We start from the raw sequence: 15,000 nt of genomic DNA, 5'->3' as shown, positions 1-15,000 counted from the left end.
AAAAGAACCGACATTATAGATAGGAAATACCTCTTTCCTCAAAGCTCTTTCTCGAATTCCAGCGATCGGGCTCCATTGACCTCTGCGCATGTCTCGCTTCATCTGTTTTCGGCGCCATTGAGGGTGCGTAGGTGTGTTTTATTCATTATTTACGTAACGAGTAATCCTGGCAACAAGCACATGTTCCCTGATGAGTGCAATTGTCCGTTGGTAGAGGACATATGTTAATGGCATGGCAGAGGTGACGACATTCTTGCAAATAAAATAATTCTATGTGTTGCAGATTGCAGACATTCTCGTCGTGAAGTTTGTAACATTTTCAGAACGAAATTCGTTTGTTTCTCTGATTTTATCTTAGTTAAACTAAATCCATTAATCTATTTAATAACATTATTGCCATTATTATTATAATTATCATTATTATTATTATTATTATTATCATTATTATTATTATTATTATTATTTTTATTATTATTATCATTATTATTATCATCATTATTATTATCATCATTATCATTGCTATTATTTTTATTCTTGTTCTTGTTCTTTTTCGTCTTATTATTATTACTACTATTATTATCAATATTTTTTTCTGCAATGGGATATTTTTGTGTATGCTGTAGCACGTAGGCCACAAGTAATTTCCACGGGTGTTATTTATCTATCTACTTATCTATCTATCTATTTATTCATTTGTTGGTCGTTGCACGTTTTCACTCCTCCGTGTGTGTTCGCCGAATGGACAATCGTCGTAAAGATTACAAGACCATAAATTTTATTATCACTCTATTTATTTCTCTATCTCTCCATGGTTTGTCTGTCTGACGGTTTACATATTCTACGTTAGCATATTAAAATTCCGTAGTTGCTAAATGATAGTATCGCACACACACATTCATGTATGTATGTATATGCATGTATACATATGTGTGTATATTTGTATCTCTGTTTGAAGGGTCTTTGTGTACACCATTCATCCACATTCAATATACATGGAGGAATGGATGTCATGACAGTCCTTACTGAGTTTAACGAAAGAGTAAATGGTATGTTTTACCTTTTTTTTAGTTTTTTGAAAGCAAATTGGATGAATATGTAACTAATGTGCTTGATTTCTGCATTTCATTTTGCTTTTATTTTAATTGTATATATTAATTGCAGAAACTCATTCACACTTCAATTTGTTTATCGTGTTCTCAACTAAAATTTGTTCAGGTTCGAGTATTGTTACTCATAGCCTTATTACTGGAATTATATCATTCCGTGTAAATGTGCCATCGTGCCTTGTCTCACTAACTTTTTATACAGAATTAATTGTGATACCATAGATATATGTTCACAAAACAACACACACACACACATATATATGTGTGTGTGTGTGCGTGTCATTATTATATATTTGGTTGGTCAGACACTTCTGTGACATTAGTAACTTTAGTTTCACTATAAAAACCATGTTTTATTTTGCATTTGATATAATGCTATCAACTGTTCCAATTTTCTTCATATGCCTCAATTTCTCATCAATTATTCAAGTAATATTTTTTTTTTATTTTACTTTTTTCATCTCAAAAAGATATATCCATTTCCTAAAAATAAGTTCAAAAATAGATCACAAGGATAAGACAAAACCACAGACATATTTTTCTAAATATATTGTTTTATAAATATTTACAGATTTTACATTCTCAACCTGAGTAGTGATAATAAAATAGGGAAACAGCAGATTATACTGTTCATACTTGACTACAATCTCCTTCTCTTCGGTGCATCCACAAAAACAGATGTATCTAGGCTCTTGTAGGACTCCCTCATTTAAATCGCTTTTCATCTTAGTTCATTATCATCTTCCTTTCACTCTCTCTTATTTTCTTCACCCTTTCTAACTGATCAATTCATTATCCTTACTTCCTTTCTCTACCTCTCCGTCTCTTACTTTCTTTTCTATCCCTTTCTAATTGATCAGTTTATTGTCATTATTTCCTTTCTTTCTGTCTTTCTCCATCATCGTGATCTTGATGTCAGCCACATCTAGATCGAAGTCTCCGATCATTTTTCTTCTCCTTCTTCTTTCTTAAATTTCTCTTCGCTCTCTCTCTCTCTCTCTCGAAATTCCTCTTCCTCTATCAAACAACTTTCTTTTCTCCTTTCCAAATTCCTTTTCTCTCTCTTTCTTCCGACTCCTGAAGCCCCACGAGAGTCTAAGTCCATCAGGGTAGAAGGGACACAACCTCTGTTTCCTCGAGTGTTTGGCAGCTTATGAACAAAGTTTGGGGTCTGATGCATGGTTTAGGTTCATTTTTTTAGGGCCTGATCAAGTAAGGTGAAAACTATACAGTGGGATATATATAATTTTTTTTTCTTTTTTTTGTTTTTTTTTTTTACATTTTTAAAAATCTTCAAGCCACGAATTTCAAGGGATCAGCTTACTTCAGATATTCCGGTCATGCATTCGGAGTTTTTCTTTCAGCAAGACATTACTATAATGCCATATAGATTTACCTTACACATGACGCCCGTACTAAACATAGGACACAATGGGCCTTCACCCTGACGACAAAGGGTGTTGCGTGAGACAAGGCTTCTGATCCCTCGGCTCTCAGAACATTGGGAGGCAAAAGAGGTGAAAATTATGAGGTAATGAGAGTGCAATTGCTATTATTTGGTTGATTCTGATTGGGTTTGACTGGACCATACCTGGGATATAGGAAGAACTTCCCAGGAACCCGTACATGCAGAACAGCAACAACTCGAACAGACCAAAAGATACCCATAAAATCGAAAAAAATAATAGTAACTGAATAACATGCTGTTTCTGAGGTTACCAATAAACCAAAGACATAAGATGTGGCAAAGGAGTTAAAAAAAAAAACACGTTTCTCGCCACACGTACACATCGAAGCAAAGATATAAAGAGAAAAAGAAAAAAAAAAAAAAAAAAAGGAAAAAAAATCATCAATATTGCTCCAGCCGTTATCCATCTCATATATATATATATACATATAATATATATGTATATACTTCTATTTTAAGTATTCCTGGATTTGGATCAGGCTCTGAGCGCCCTATTCTGCATGTTTGGCCCTGGCCGACTACAGTACAAGTTATGACTGACTTAAAGAGACGCTACTCGAGGCGCGCCGTGAAGCCAGCAAAGGCGAGGAGATGCGACGAACCGATGGCGTCCCCCTTCGAACAAGGCGGAAGGGGGGGGGGGGGGGACGAGATACACTGTACATACCAAATATCATAATCAAAATGAAGAAACGTGTTGCCACTAAGTGATGACCGCGAGGAACATCACTCTTACACACGGCTTGATGAAAATACACATAAATAAACAATAACAATTAGATTCGTCCCGCAGTCGCCGACGAACACGGAGGGCGAAAGGGGAGACTCGTGGAAACAAGAGTCAAATTGGAACAAAACATAACAAACATAACACATCTTATTATTTTCTCTTTCTTTTTTTTTTTTTTTGGGCGTTGATTGCAAAAACATCTCCTTTTGCATTTTTCGCTGGTCATTCGCGCCTAAATAGAGGTAAGTGCAGGAAGGTATAATATTGGCAACCCCAAAGAAAATGGAGTCGAGAGAAGGTCGAGAAAATTACACGTTTTCCACCAAAAGGCAACAAAAAATTAATAAAAAAAAAACAAAAAAACAGAGAGACAAAAATGCCCATGAACAAAATAATTCGTTAATTAAAAAAAAAAAAAAAAAAAAAAAATACTGACTAATCAATCAAGAAAATATCAACTTTTTTTCGTTCTTCTCTCCTGTTTTTTTTTTTTCTTCTTTAAGAAAATCCACATGTAATCCAATCCGAAAGAATCGAAGGGTTGACTGACTGACTGACTGCCCGTTGCAAGCATCAGTCAATTCGCGCAACAAATGGCCGGAAAACGTGCACGCTCCACCACTCAACCTTTCTCGTTGCCAACTAGGTTTAGGGTGCAACAAAATCACGAGTTAGTTTAAAAATGGATAAACTTGGACTGAAATATATTAAGAATTGCAATATAAAAATCAAAAATGTCTTAATACTTCAAGCTTATAAAAATCCAAAAAATACTATGAAGGGGGGAAACAACAATAATGAATAAAAGAGGGAAAAAAAACAACAGGCTATAATTACAAAAAGGGAGGGAAAGAAGGAGAGACACAAGAAGAGATGATAAAAAGGGAAGAAAAAGAAGAAAGGAAAACATACCAACAAAGCACAATGACTTTGCTTTGCAGTGAACATAAAAACAAAAAATCTCTTGTACTTAACCACCTCTTGCTTAGTTTAGTCAATTAGTTTTGTCATATATTATATAAAAAAATGACTACAAGCAAAATATCTAAATGATTCTCACGGTTCTATGATACATAAAACACTATACATCAAATCAGACACGGATTTCATAAATGGAGTAATGTAAGCGTAAGAAGAATTAAAAAACACAAAAAAACAATAAAAAAAAAAAAAATCAGACAGCTCTAGACTCTAAGGAAACGCGGTTCTCTTCTATCTCGGGATTTTTTTTTCTCTCTCTCTCTTTCTCTCTTTTTCTTCTTCAGAAAACATTTACATGACACGCACCCAAAGATATGTGTTGGACCAGAATATACCATTTGTTTCACTTCTATGATTTACCAATGACAGATTTTTTTTTTGACAATATCATTTTCTTTTCTTCTTTTCCATGGACTCTTTGAATAGCAAAAATACAAAACAAAATAAAACAAAACAGAAAGTTACTGAATATAATAACTTGGGACTACTCTGAGAAGACTAAAAGTAGAAACAATTATAATTAAAAGGTATATTCCCTCGTGCGGTCGTTTGCAAACTCCTGCGCGCCAACGGAAGGGTCTTCACGTCAGGCAGGAAATGTCATACAATTATCTATTATAATATTTTAAAATTATCTTCTATGTTTCATTCTAAGTTCTATCGGAAACCTACCTGAAATCTTTATTCCCTTTTTCGCAGAGAAAGAGAGAGGAGAGAGAGAGGAGAGAGGAGAGAGGAGAGATAAGAGATGAGAGAGGAAAGAGAAGAGAGGAGAAAGAAAAGAGGAGACAGAGAGAAAGAGAGAGAGAGAGAGAGAGAGAGAGAGAGAGAGAGAGAGAGAGAGAGAGAGAGAGAGAGAGAGAGAGAGAGAGAGAGAGATAGAGAGAGAGAGAGAGAGAGAGAGAGAAATCCGCTTCTATCAAAGAGGAAAAGGAAAAAAAAGAAATAAAAAATCAATCTCCACTAACGAAATTAAAATTGAAGAAAAAAAAAAAAACTTTCCGCCTTGCGAAATATAATGTTGAAAAGCATCAACAAGCTCATGTACTGTACGTAAAAAATAAAAGAAAAACAAAAAACAAACAAACAAAATCTATGTGTAAAATGACCCATATTCTCATATTCCCAATAGAAAGCTGAGCCATGCATAAATAAGTTTTTTTTTCGTATTTTTTTTATATTTTAAATAGAGACGATCATAAATAGGAGTGAGCTAAGCACGTATCCCCTACGTAAACAAAGGCCGCAGAGTGCAAGATGGCTCAGTGGACAATCACTGCGGCGCTCTGTTGCATAGACTCTTAACTCGCGGGAAAAGACAGTAAGAGTGAATTAGTACTATAAGGAGAGGGGTGCGGCTGGGGGAGGGGGCAGAGAGGAGGGGGACATCTATAGGCAACTCATTTTAACATACAAATCATTTTTTTTGAACACTGAAGATGCGCTGCGGCGTGAGAACGAACGGACGCAAAAAAAAAAAAAATTGCTTGAAATTTGGTTTAAAATCCTCAACTGAATATTTCATATAAGGAGAGAGAGGAAAACGGAGGAAATTGATTGGTCTCGCTACGAATGAATCTCTCCAACTCTAAAACAAAGCAAAGCCAAAAAAAAAGAACAGGAGAGGCATCCGGTTGCGCTGATTTCGCGGCCGGATGCCCGACCGCCGTTCGCTCTCTCCCGCGGCGCCTCCTTCTTCCTTCCTTCCTTCCTTCCGCCCGAGACGCGACGGAAGCTCCCTCCTCCCTCGCGCCTCTTCCTATCCTACGTGTCAACTGACCTTAACCTTAAGTTCCACTCTAATGTTATATCACATCGAAATTTATCTTAATACGTAGTCTGACAATCCAGTTTCATATTTTTTTGTAGATTTTTTTTTCTTTGTGTGTGTATAATGTAAGTATTAGTAAAAAAAGGAATCACAGTTTTGGTGCCCGTTGCGCCTGAGGCGTCTGGCGTCGCACACGCGCCTCCCATCGCCTGCGGCTGCGGCAAGCGTCACTCGGCCTCCGCTGCGGCGGCGCGGGAGGCCCTCAGGGCAGGTGGCTTCTTGGTCCCCCTAACGAACAGGAAGTCCTCAGACAAATGCATGGAGTCCTTGGCTATTCCGAAGGCAGTGGCGATCTCAGCCGGCGTTGAGGTCGCTGTCGGCGCAGTGCCCCGGGCGCACGCGCGACGCCGGGGCCGCAGGCGGCGCTCTCGGCTCAGCCGGGCCCCGCGCGGCGGCGGCGCGAGGGGCGAGCGCCTGGCGGTTGGGCCCGGAACGTCAGTGGAAGGGAGTGCTCGTGCTGGAACGGTTGCCAGGAGCAGCGGTAGCAACAGCAGTAGCTTATGTCAATGTTTATCCGATATAAATTAGCGACCCGACTAGCTTGTGCACATGAAAGGCGTGGTGGGGGCGGCCGCCCGGGGGGGGGCGGCGGCCCCCACGCCAACACCGGCGGGCAGCGCCAGCCGCGCCGGGGGTGTCGGTGCTGCGAGGAGGTTTCCGAGGCCTCTGGTCACCGACTGCAGGATGTGGCAGTGTTGGGGCTGACCCCACGGGGCCCCAGGGGGTCCTCGTCCCCCCCGGCCCACGGCTCGGGGTGACGGCGAGGGTTCGCGAAGTGGTCGGCGGGTCGGGACAGCCGTCAGAACATGACCTCCTGCATGTCTGTCGGGGTGGTGGACGTGGACGTGGACAGCGACTCCGCGTTCGACTGCGTCCAGATCTCGATCTGGCGGTGGCACTCCTTCAGGCAGTCCTGCGGGGAAAGGCAACGTTAGTACAGAGGGCCTAAACAAACAAACAAACGGAACAGAAACAGAAGACAACAAGGCGTCAGCGCCTGGCGGGCGGGGAGGAGAGCCTGCGGACTCGTCCCGCCCGACGGCTCTGTCCCTTCCCCGCCCACTCGCGCCCCGGGACGCCTTCGCCAGGGGAGGGGGGGGGGGGGGTGCAAGAGGATGAGGAGGAGGACGGGAAGGGGGGAAGAATGGGGGAGAAAGGAGGAAAACGTGATGAGCAGGGAGAGGAAGGAGAGGCAGGGAAAAGGGAAGAAGGAGCAGAAGCAAGAAGACAGATGTAAGGAAGGAAGAGCGAGGAAGAAAGAGCGGGAAGAGGCGGCGTCTGCGGGTGCCGGCTGCGTGTAACGGCTCGACCCGTGGCACTTCCGGCGAGGCGAGCAAGGGAGGGCGGGGGCGGGGCACCAGCGGCAGTCACGGTCATTATGGGGATCGGAGTACAGCCCCTTTGCCCCCCCCCCCCTCCCCCCCCGCCCATGCCGCCTCTCCTTGCCAACGGATAGAGCCCCCCCCCCCACAGAGTCAACTAATACGCCACCGAAGAAATGGAAAATTCGGTGGCAATAATGATAATAATGGTAATAATAATAAAAAATCCTCCTACTACTACTAACAACAAATCAACAATATTAATAACAATAACACTAATAATACCAAGTAACAAGAAAAAAAAGGTAATAATATCGGCATTACCAATATCACTAATGGTAAATCCATCTTACAAAATAGAAAATGGGAAAACGAAGAAGAGAAGAGAAGAAGAGAAGAAGAGAAGAGAAGAGAAGTAGAGAAGAGAAGAAAGAAGAGAAGAAAGAAGAGAAGAGAAGAAGAGAGGAAGAGAAGAGAAGAAAGAAGAAAGAAGAGAAGAAGAGAAGAGAAGAGACAGCAAACAAAGGAGGGTCGGAGGCCGTGCCATATCTCAGATTTTAGCGCGAAACGAAGAGATAATTTTATCGCCTTCTGTCCGTTATATTTTTTTGGGGGTGACATCAATAAAAAAGACTTTTATAATTCATCTTATTCATCATGAATCTAAATTTACTGATTTAAATTATTCACCAATAATCCTACAAGAACTACTTCTTGTCACACATTAAAATAGATACAAGACAAAAATAATCAATATTGAAAAAAAAAAAAAAAAAAAAAAAAAAAAAAAAAAACGGATCAACAAGCCTAAACAAAACTCAAATCAAATACACAAAAATTAATGCATCTCATGAAAAGAAAATTTAACGAAATGACACCAAATAAGCGAAATGTCAAAGACGTCACGAAAAGGGGAAACGGAGATAAAACAAATAAAGAAAACAAAAAGAAAACTGAGTATCCACCTCCCCCCTCTCCCCCCCTCAGCTTGGGCACAGACGAAAGAGGGTCAAAGGTCATGGGGGAGGGGGGGGGGTAAGGATAAAGGTCGTGTAGGGTCACCAGAAAACGACCACTTGAAGATTTCCTTCCTCGAAAATGAAGAAAAAATTAAATATAAATGGTGTAAACAAATAAAAATAATACAGGAGGATATCTATATAACGTTAGTGCATTTGTTATTATTATTTATTTATTTTGTGTGTAGTCATTAATAATAATAATAACGATAATAATAATAATAATAATAATAATGATGATGATAATAATAATACAAATAATAATAATAATAAAATGATAATAATACATTCTCAAAACCCTCTGTTCTCGATAGGCCTACGAAACGCGAATGCATATTATTACAGCCTCAAGTAGGCTCACAAAGACCCATTTTCTGGAGGCAGGGAATCCTCCCCTCCCCCTCTCCCCCACCCACCTCCTAACTGCATCCTTGAAAAATCGGCTCAAAATCCCCCCTCCCCTCCCCCTCCCCCTTCCTCTTTACCTCGGTTTATTTTATTAGTTTTGTGTTTGTAAACATCTTCGTCTATAAAGTGGGCTGAGGACACTGAAGGGGACGTCAAAACATGGCCTCAGGAACCCCCTGGGAGGGCTGGGGGGGCGGCCAAGGGGGGGGAGGAGAGGGAGAGAGAGTGGGGAAGATAAAAAAGAGAAAAATTTGGAAGTAATCCCGTGGGAACATTGGGGAGACAGTGGTCGGTCTAGAGTATAAATATATGTATGTATGTATGTATGTATGTATATGTATATAATATATATATATATATATATATATATATATATATATATATATGTACAGTATGAACACAGTGTGTGTGTTTATGCATACAGACACATACACACACCCGATGTACATATATACAGTTCCCGTGTCTGCAACTGAACATCCCACATTCACTGCACTCCAGCTTTCCTCTCGTCCAAAAAGTAAACCCAGAACTGAAAGTCACAAGCCAGTGACATCAAAGACGACCGAAGCGTAAAGGTACGTACGCACACCGACAGAAAAATCGCCCCGAACTTAGGATATTGGGTAACATGGCTCTTTTTTCCGTGCGTGAAGGCGAGCTGGCGTCTGGGGAGAGGGAAGGAGGGAGAGGGAAGGAGGGAGGGGAAGGAGGGAAGAAGCGAGAGGGTGAGGATGGAGGGGAGATGGGGAGAGGAGAGAGGGAAGGAGGGAACAGGGGATGGAGAAGAGGAGAAGGGAAAAGAGAAGGAAGAAAAAAAATAGGAGAAAGGGAAGGAATAGAATAGAGGAGAAAGGAAAAGGGAGATAATAAAGGAGAGAGAGAGAAGAGGATAGAGGGGAGAGGAGAGGAGAGAGGGATGAAGGGAGAGGTCAAGGAGGCGGGGAAGAGGGTCACTACACCCACACACACAGTGGCTGTCGAGGGGCGGCGCAGAGGGCACGAGGGGAGAAGGAGGCCCGCCCAACCTTTTTATTGGGTGTTCTGACCTTTCTCACAAGACCTGGCACCAAAATATGACCTGACCTGGCATCCTTAAGGCCGTGGGGAGGGGGAGGGGGAGGGGGAGCCGAAGAGGAAAAGGAGAAGAAGGTGAAGAGGGAGGAGAAGGAATGGGAACAAGAGAAAGAGGGAAAGGAGAAAAAAGTAGAGAAAGAGAAAGAGGAAAAAAGAGACATAAAACTACAGATAGATATAGAGGAAAACTGTTCTTTTCCTCCCTTCTCCCGCGCCCCAAACCGAGGGGAGTTACTTCGAACTTCCGGTGGAATGAGGTGGGTGGCGATGGGAGGGAGGGGGGGGGGGGGGAGGGAGGGAGGGAGGGAGGGAGAGAAAGAAGGAAAAAGGAAAGAGAGAGAGAGAGAGAGAGAGAGAGAGAGAGAGAGAGAGAGAGAGAGAGAGAGAGAGAGAGAGAGAGAGAGAGAGAGAGAGAGAGGGAGAGAGACAGAGAGAGAGAGAGAGAGAGAGAGAGAGAGAGAGAGAGAGAGAGAGAGAGAGAGAGAGAGAGAGAGACAGAGGGAGAGAGAGAGAGAGAGAGAGAGAGAGAGAGAGAGAGAGAGAGAGAGAGAGAGAGAGAGAGAGAGAGAGAGAGAGAGAGAGATAGAGAGAGAAATACGCTTCCAGAGAAAGGATTGGGAGAGGGAATGAGAAAAGAAAGAAAGAAAAGGAGAGGACAGAGAGAGAGAGAGAGAGAGACCAGTCAAAACATTATCAACAGCGTGAGTGAGTGCTTTATTGTCATACAAACTAATATGTTTCATGATTGTCCTGAGCTCGGGGTGCGTGCACTCGCCCACGCACACAAACGCCCACTGTAGTTAAGATTTTCCACTCAGGAAGAGGTAGAGATAAGGAGAGCTAGACAGACAGACAGACAGACAGACAGAGATAAGAAGTAAGACAGACACAGAAAACACACACACACACACACACACACACACACACACACACACACACACACACACACACACAAACGAACCCCTCCTCCTACACCATCCCCCCCACCTGCCCCCGCACCTTCCCCCCCCCCACGCCCCCAACCCCCGCAAAGGACTGAGAAAAATCGTTCATCGCACCTTCGCCCTCCCCGCCCTCGAGAGCCCGTCGCTTATCGCTCGTTTGTTTGCACACAGTATCGCCCCAGATTGCAAAGCGAGCGAGTCTGCAACGAGGGTCAGGGGGCGGCAACGGACAGTGAGGTCTAAAGGGGGGGATAATGGAGGGGGTAAAAGGGTAAGGGGTAAGGGGGGGGGGGGCGAGAGGAGCTACAATGTGGGTGAAGATTAATGAGTGACGCCCTAAATTCTCTATTGTTTTGATATTTATTTTATATAATTTAAAAATATTTTTCATTTTTTAACAAATTTATTTTATTTTCTAATATTCATATCAAATGTGTTTTGAAAAATAATCCTGAAATAAGTAACACAATTTTCTCTATCTATATATAATCATCTTGTCATTATATCATTACTGACCGTGAGAAACGCCTCGAAAAGTGTAAGAAAAGACGAATTATCACTGGAAATCTAAAGAGGCGCCTTACGTGTGTAATTCGACTGACCCGTGACCAGCGGCGAGACAACGGACATAAAATAGCGGTGAATTATCAAACGGACCAAGGGCGGGATTTATCTCAATGCCTCCCTTTCTCTCTCTCTCTCTCTCTCTCTCTCTCTCTCTCTCTCTCTCTCTCTCTCTCTCTCTCTTTCCATTCCCTTCCTCCTCGCTCCGCACTTCCTCGTCTTCTCTAGCATTTCCTCTTCTCCTTCTAACCTCTCCCTCTTTCTCCCATACTTCCTTCTCTACCTCACTGTCCCTTCTCCTCTTCCCTTCTTTCTCCTCCCCCCTCTCCCCTTTTCCCTCTTTCTCCCCACTACCTCGCCTCTCCCCCCCCCCCCCCTCTTCCGTGCACCGCGAAACGTTGACGCTACAAGAGAAGTGTTTTAAAGGCCCTCTGTCCCCTCCCCCTCCCCTCCCCACCAGGCCCCCCTCCCGCTCCCTCCCCCCACCGTGCCTCCCCCCCCTCCCCCAACCCCTACTAAGCCTGTCCCAATGATAAACACATAAACATTCGCATATACACTCTTAACTGCTGGTGTATATTAAGAGATTGCATTCGGCAGAGGGGCCCGGAGAGGGGGAGATAGGGAGGGAGGGAGGGAGGGAGGGAGGGAGGGAGGGAGGGAGGGAGAGGGGGAGATAGGGAGGGAGGGAGGGAGGGAGGGAGGGCGGCGTGGGAAGATTGGCTAAAGGGAGAGGAGGGAAAGGACGGAGGGAAGGAAGGAAGGAGGAAGGAAATATGAAAGAAGGAAAAGGACCACTTTCATGCGGTAGAAATACACCAACCCCTCCAATAGGATTCCCTAGAACAGGTGACCGTCGAAAAAAATACATTAAAAAAACTATTTATTTACAAGTATTTTGTTCAAGAGAAATGAGGGGAGGAGGACGAACAGCTGATCGCTTGTCCTGACCGCCCGGCCAGAGTCGCCGAGGCCGCCGCCATCTTTGTTTGGGTTCTGAGTCAATGAAAAGTTTCGTTTCGTTTCGCTTCGAGGAGGAGGAGGGAGAGGGAAAGGAAGAGGGCGAGGAAGAGGAGGAAGATAAAGGCGAAGAGGAGAAGGAGGAAGAGGAATAATAATAATAATAATAATAATAATAATAATAATAATAATAAGAGGAGGAAGAACAAGAAGACGAGATGGGCGTGACGTCACGAACTGTCTGGGTTAATGCCGGCGTTTCTGTCAGCGACCGGAAGGGGAAGAATGCACGAGGCCGTGCTGGGAGGAAAGGAATGATGCGGAGGCAGGTGAGCGAGAGTGAGAAAGGGAGGAAGAGGAAAGAAAAGAAGAGAGGGAAATAAGGAAATAAGGAAGGAAGGAAGGAGGGGGAGGGGGAGAGAGAGGGAGAGGGAGAGGGGGGGAGAGAGAGAGAGAGAGAGAGAGAGAGAGAGAGAGAGAGAGAGAGAGAGAGAGAGAGAGAGAGAGAGAGAGAGAGAGAGAGAGAGAGCGAGAGAGAGAGAGAGCAGGGTGTGTATGTATTTGCGGGTGGGCGCGAGGGGGTCAAGGCTCAGGTCAAGTGCGGGCGTGAGTCACCCGGGCGGCGGGCGGGCGGGCGGGCGGGAGAGGAGGCCGAGGCGGGTACTGTCCTGCTGGAGGATGTGTTATCCTGCACATCCGCCTTCCTACGTGTCTAGAGGACGGGGGGACGGAGGGAGGAGAGAGAGGGGGGGGAGGGAGAGAGGGAAGGGAGGAGAGAGACGGGGGAAGGGAGGGAGGAGGGAGGGAGGAGAGAGAGGAGGGAGGGAGGGAGGAGGGAGGGAGGAGAGAGAGGAAAGGGGGAGGGAGGGAGGGAGGGAGGAGAGAGAGGGGGGAGGGATGAGGGGAGAGAGAGGAAAGAAGGGGAGATGGGTGAGGGGAGAGGGGAGAGGGAGGAGAGAGGGGTGAGAGAAGGGAGGCAGGAGGACGGGAAGGGGAGAGAGGGGTGGAAGAGAGGGATGAGGGGAGGAGGAGAGAGAGAGAGAGAGAGAGAGAGAGAGAGAGAGAGAGAGAGAGAGAGAGAGAGAGAGAGAGAGAGAGAGAGAGAGAGAGAGAGAGAGATAGAGAAGGGGGGGGGGGGGAGGCTGGCGATTACGTTTCTCCCTTTATGAAGATAAATAAATAAATAGATAGATAGACAGATATATAGATAAACAGATAAAGAGAGTCAGAGACAGACAGACCAAGAAAAAGAACGAGACAGACAGAAAAAGCGACGAGACAGACAGACAAACAGAGAAGAGAGAGAGAGAGAGAGAGAGAGAGAGAGAGAGAGAGAGAGAGAGAGAGAGAGAGAGAGAGAGAGAGAAAAGGAGCGAGGAAGAGGGAAGGAACAGCCGTCATATTCCAGCCACGCCGCCTCGCTTGTCTGCCGCCGAGACAGTTGTGTCTAAGGCAGGCGGAGAGTTGGGGCGAATCGAGGAATGTTTTTATGCGATTGGCGACGGTCAACGATCGGGAGGGGGGGGGGGGGGGGAGGGAGGGAGGGGGGAGGGAGGAGAGAGTGGGTGGGAGGGAGGGAGGGAGGAAGGGAGGAGAGTGGGAGGGAGGGAGGGGAGGAGAGAGTGGGAGGGAGGGAACTAGGGAGGGAGAAAGGGGGTAGAAGGCTTGTATCTATAACAAAATTAATCGTAAAAAAAGTATCAGTCACCATTGGAAAGGGTGATTGGAGGACGAAGAGAGAGAGAGAGAGAGAGAGAGAGAGAGAGAGAGAGAGAGAGAGAGAGAGAGAGAGAGAGAGAGAGATGGACCGAAAGTGACAGACATATAAAAAAGGCGGAGAAAAACAGCTACCTGATCCAAATGCACTGAAAAATCTCCGGACGCCGCACTCCACATTTCGCCGCCGCACCTTCCTCTCCCTCCCCCTCTCTCTCTCTCTCTCTCTCTCTCTCTCTCCCCGCAGTGTCCCGGGAGAGCCTCGGCTGTGTTTTGATAATCAGCCTCGATCCAGCGTCGCGGCGTCTTATCGAGAGCGAACCGGGGCGGGTGGAGGTCGATGACCTTCCGTCGCCTCGTTTTGTTAAAGGGAAGAGGAGCGAAAAGGGATAAAGAGGGATAGATGAGAAGAGAAGAGAAGAGAAGAGGGAGAGGAAAAAAGAGAGGAGCGGGACAGAGTTGAGAGAAGAGAGGTGAGTAGCGAAGAGTAAGAGAAATAAGACAAAATAGAAGAGCAGGGAAGAGAAAAGATACAAGAAAAGTGAACTGAGAAGAAAAGAGGGTGAAAGAGAAACAGAAAGAGAGAGAGAGAGAGAGAGAGAGAGAGAGAGAGAGTAAAGATGGAGAGAGAACAAGAAGAAGCAGAAGAATCCACAGACTAATAATAATAATAAAAAAAAAAAAAAAACGCTAACCATCTCAAGGTCTAGTTCATAAACTTAGGCTCGAGGGCTTTGTAAAAATGTCGAGCAGAAGGCCCGTCTTATCGCGGCGATAAGCGAGGGAGGCGCCGCGGCTGTTCACTCGGGACCCCCCCCCCTCGTAAAAATGCCTGCTTTGCAATTCTCCGCACTTTTTCCCCTCTTTTAAATAC

At 44.7% G+C, this 15,000-nt stretch overlaps 1 protein-coding gene across 1 annotated transcript in view; it reads right to left on the bottom strand.

The window, feature by feature from the left end:
* Positions 1–5,172: 5,172 nt before the first annotated feature.
* The window catches only part of LOC125042775 (G1/S-specific cyclin-D2-like), a gene marked incomplete in the record, with an annotated part of 24,242 nt that continues 14,414 nt past the window's right edge, over positions 5,173–15,000 (bottom strand). The window contains 1 exon segment of the mRNA XM_047638660.1: positions 5,173–7,029. Within this exon segment, the coding sequence (XP_047494616.1) occupies positions 6,916–7,029 (114 nt within the window).

This window comes from Penaeus chinensis, chromosome 32 (assembly GCF_019202785.1).
Source record: "Penaeus chinensis breed Huanghai No. 1 chromosome 32, ASM1920278v2, whole genome shotgun sequence".
Lineage (NCBI taxonomy): Eukaryota > Metazoa > Arthropoda > Malacostraca > Decapoda > Penaeidae > Penaeus > Penaeus chinensis.
This window is presented reverse-complemented; position numbering and strand designations above follow the sequence as displayed.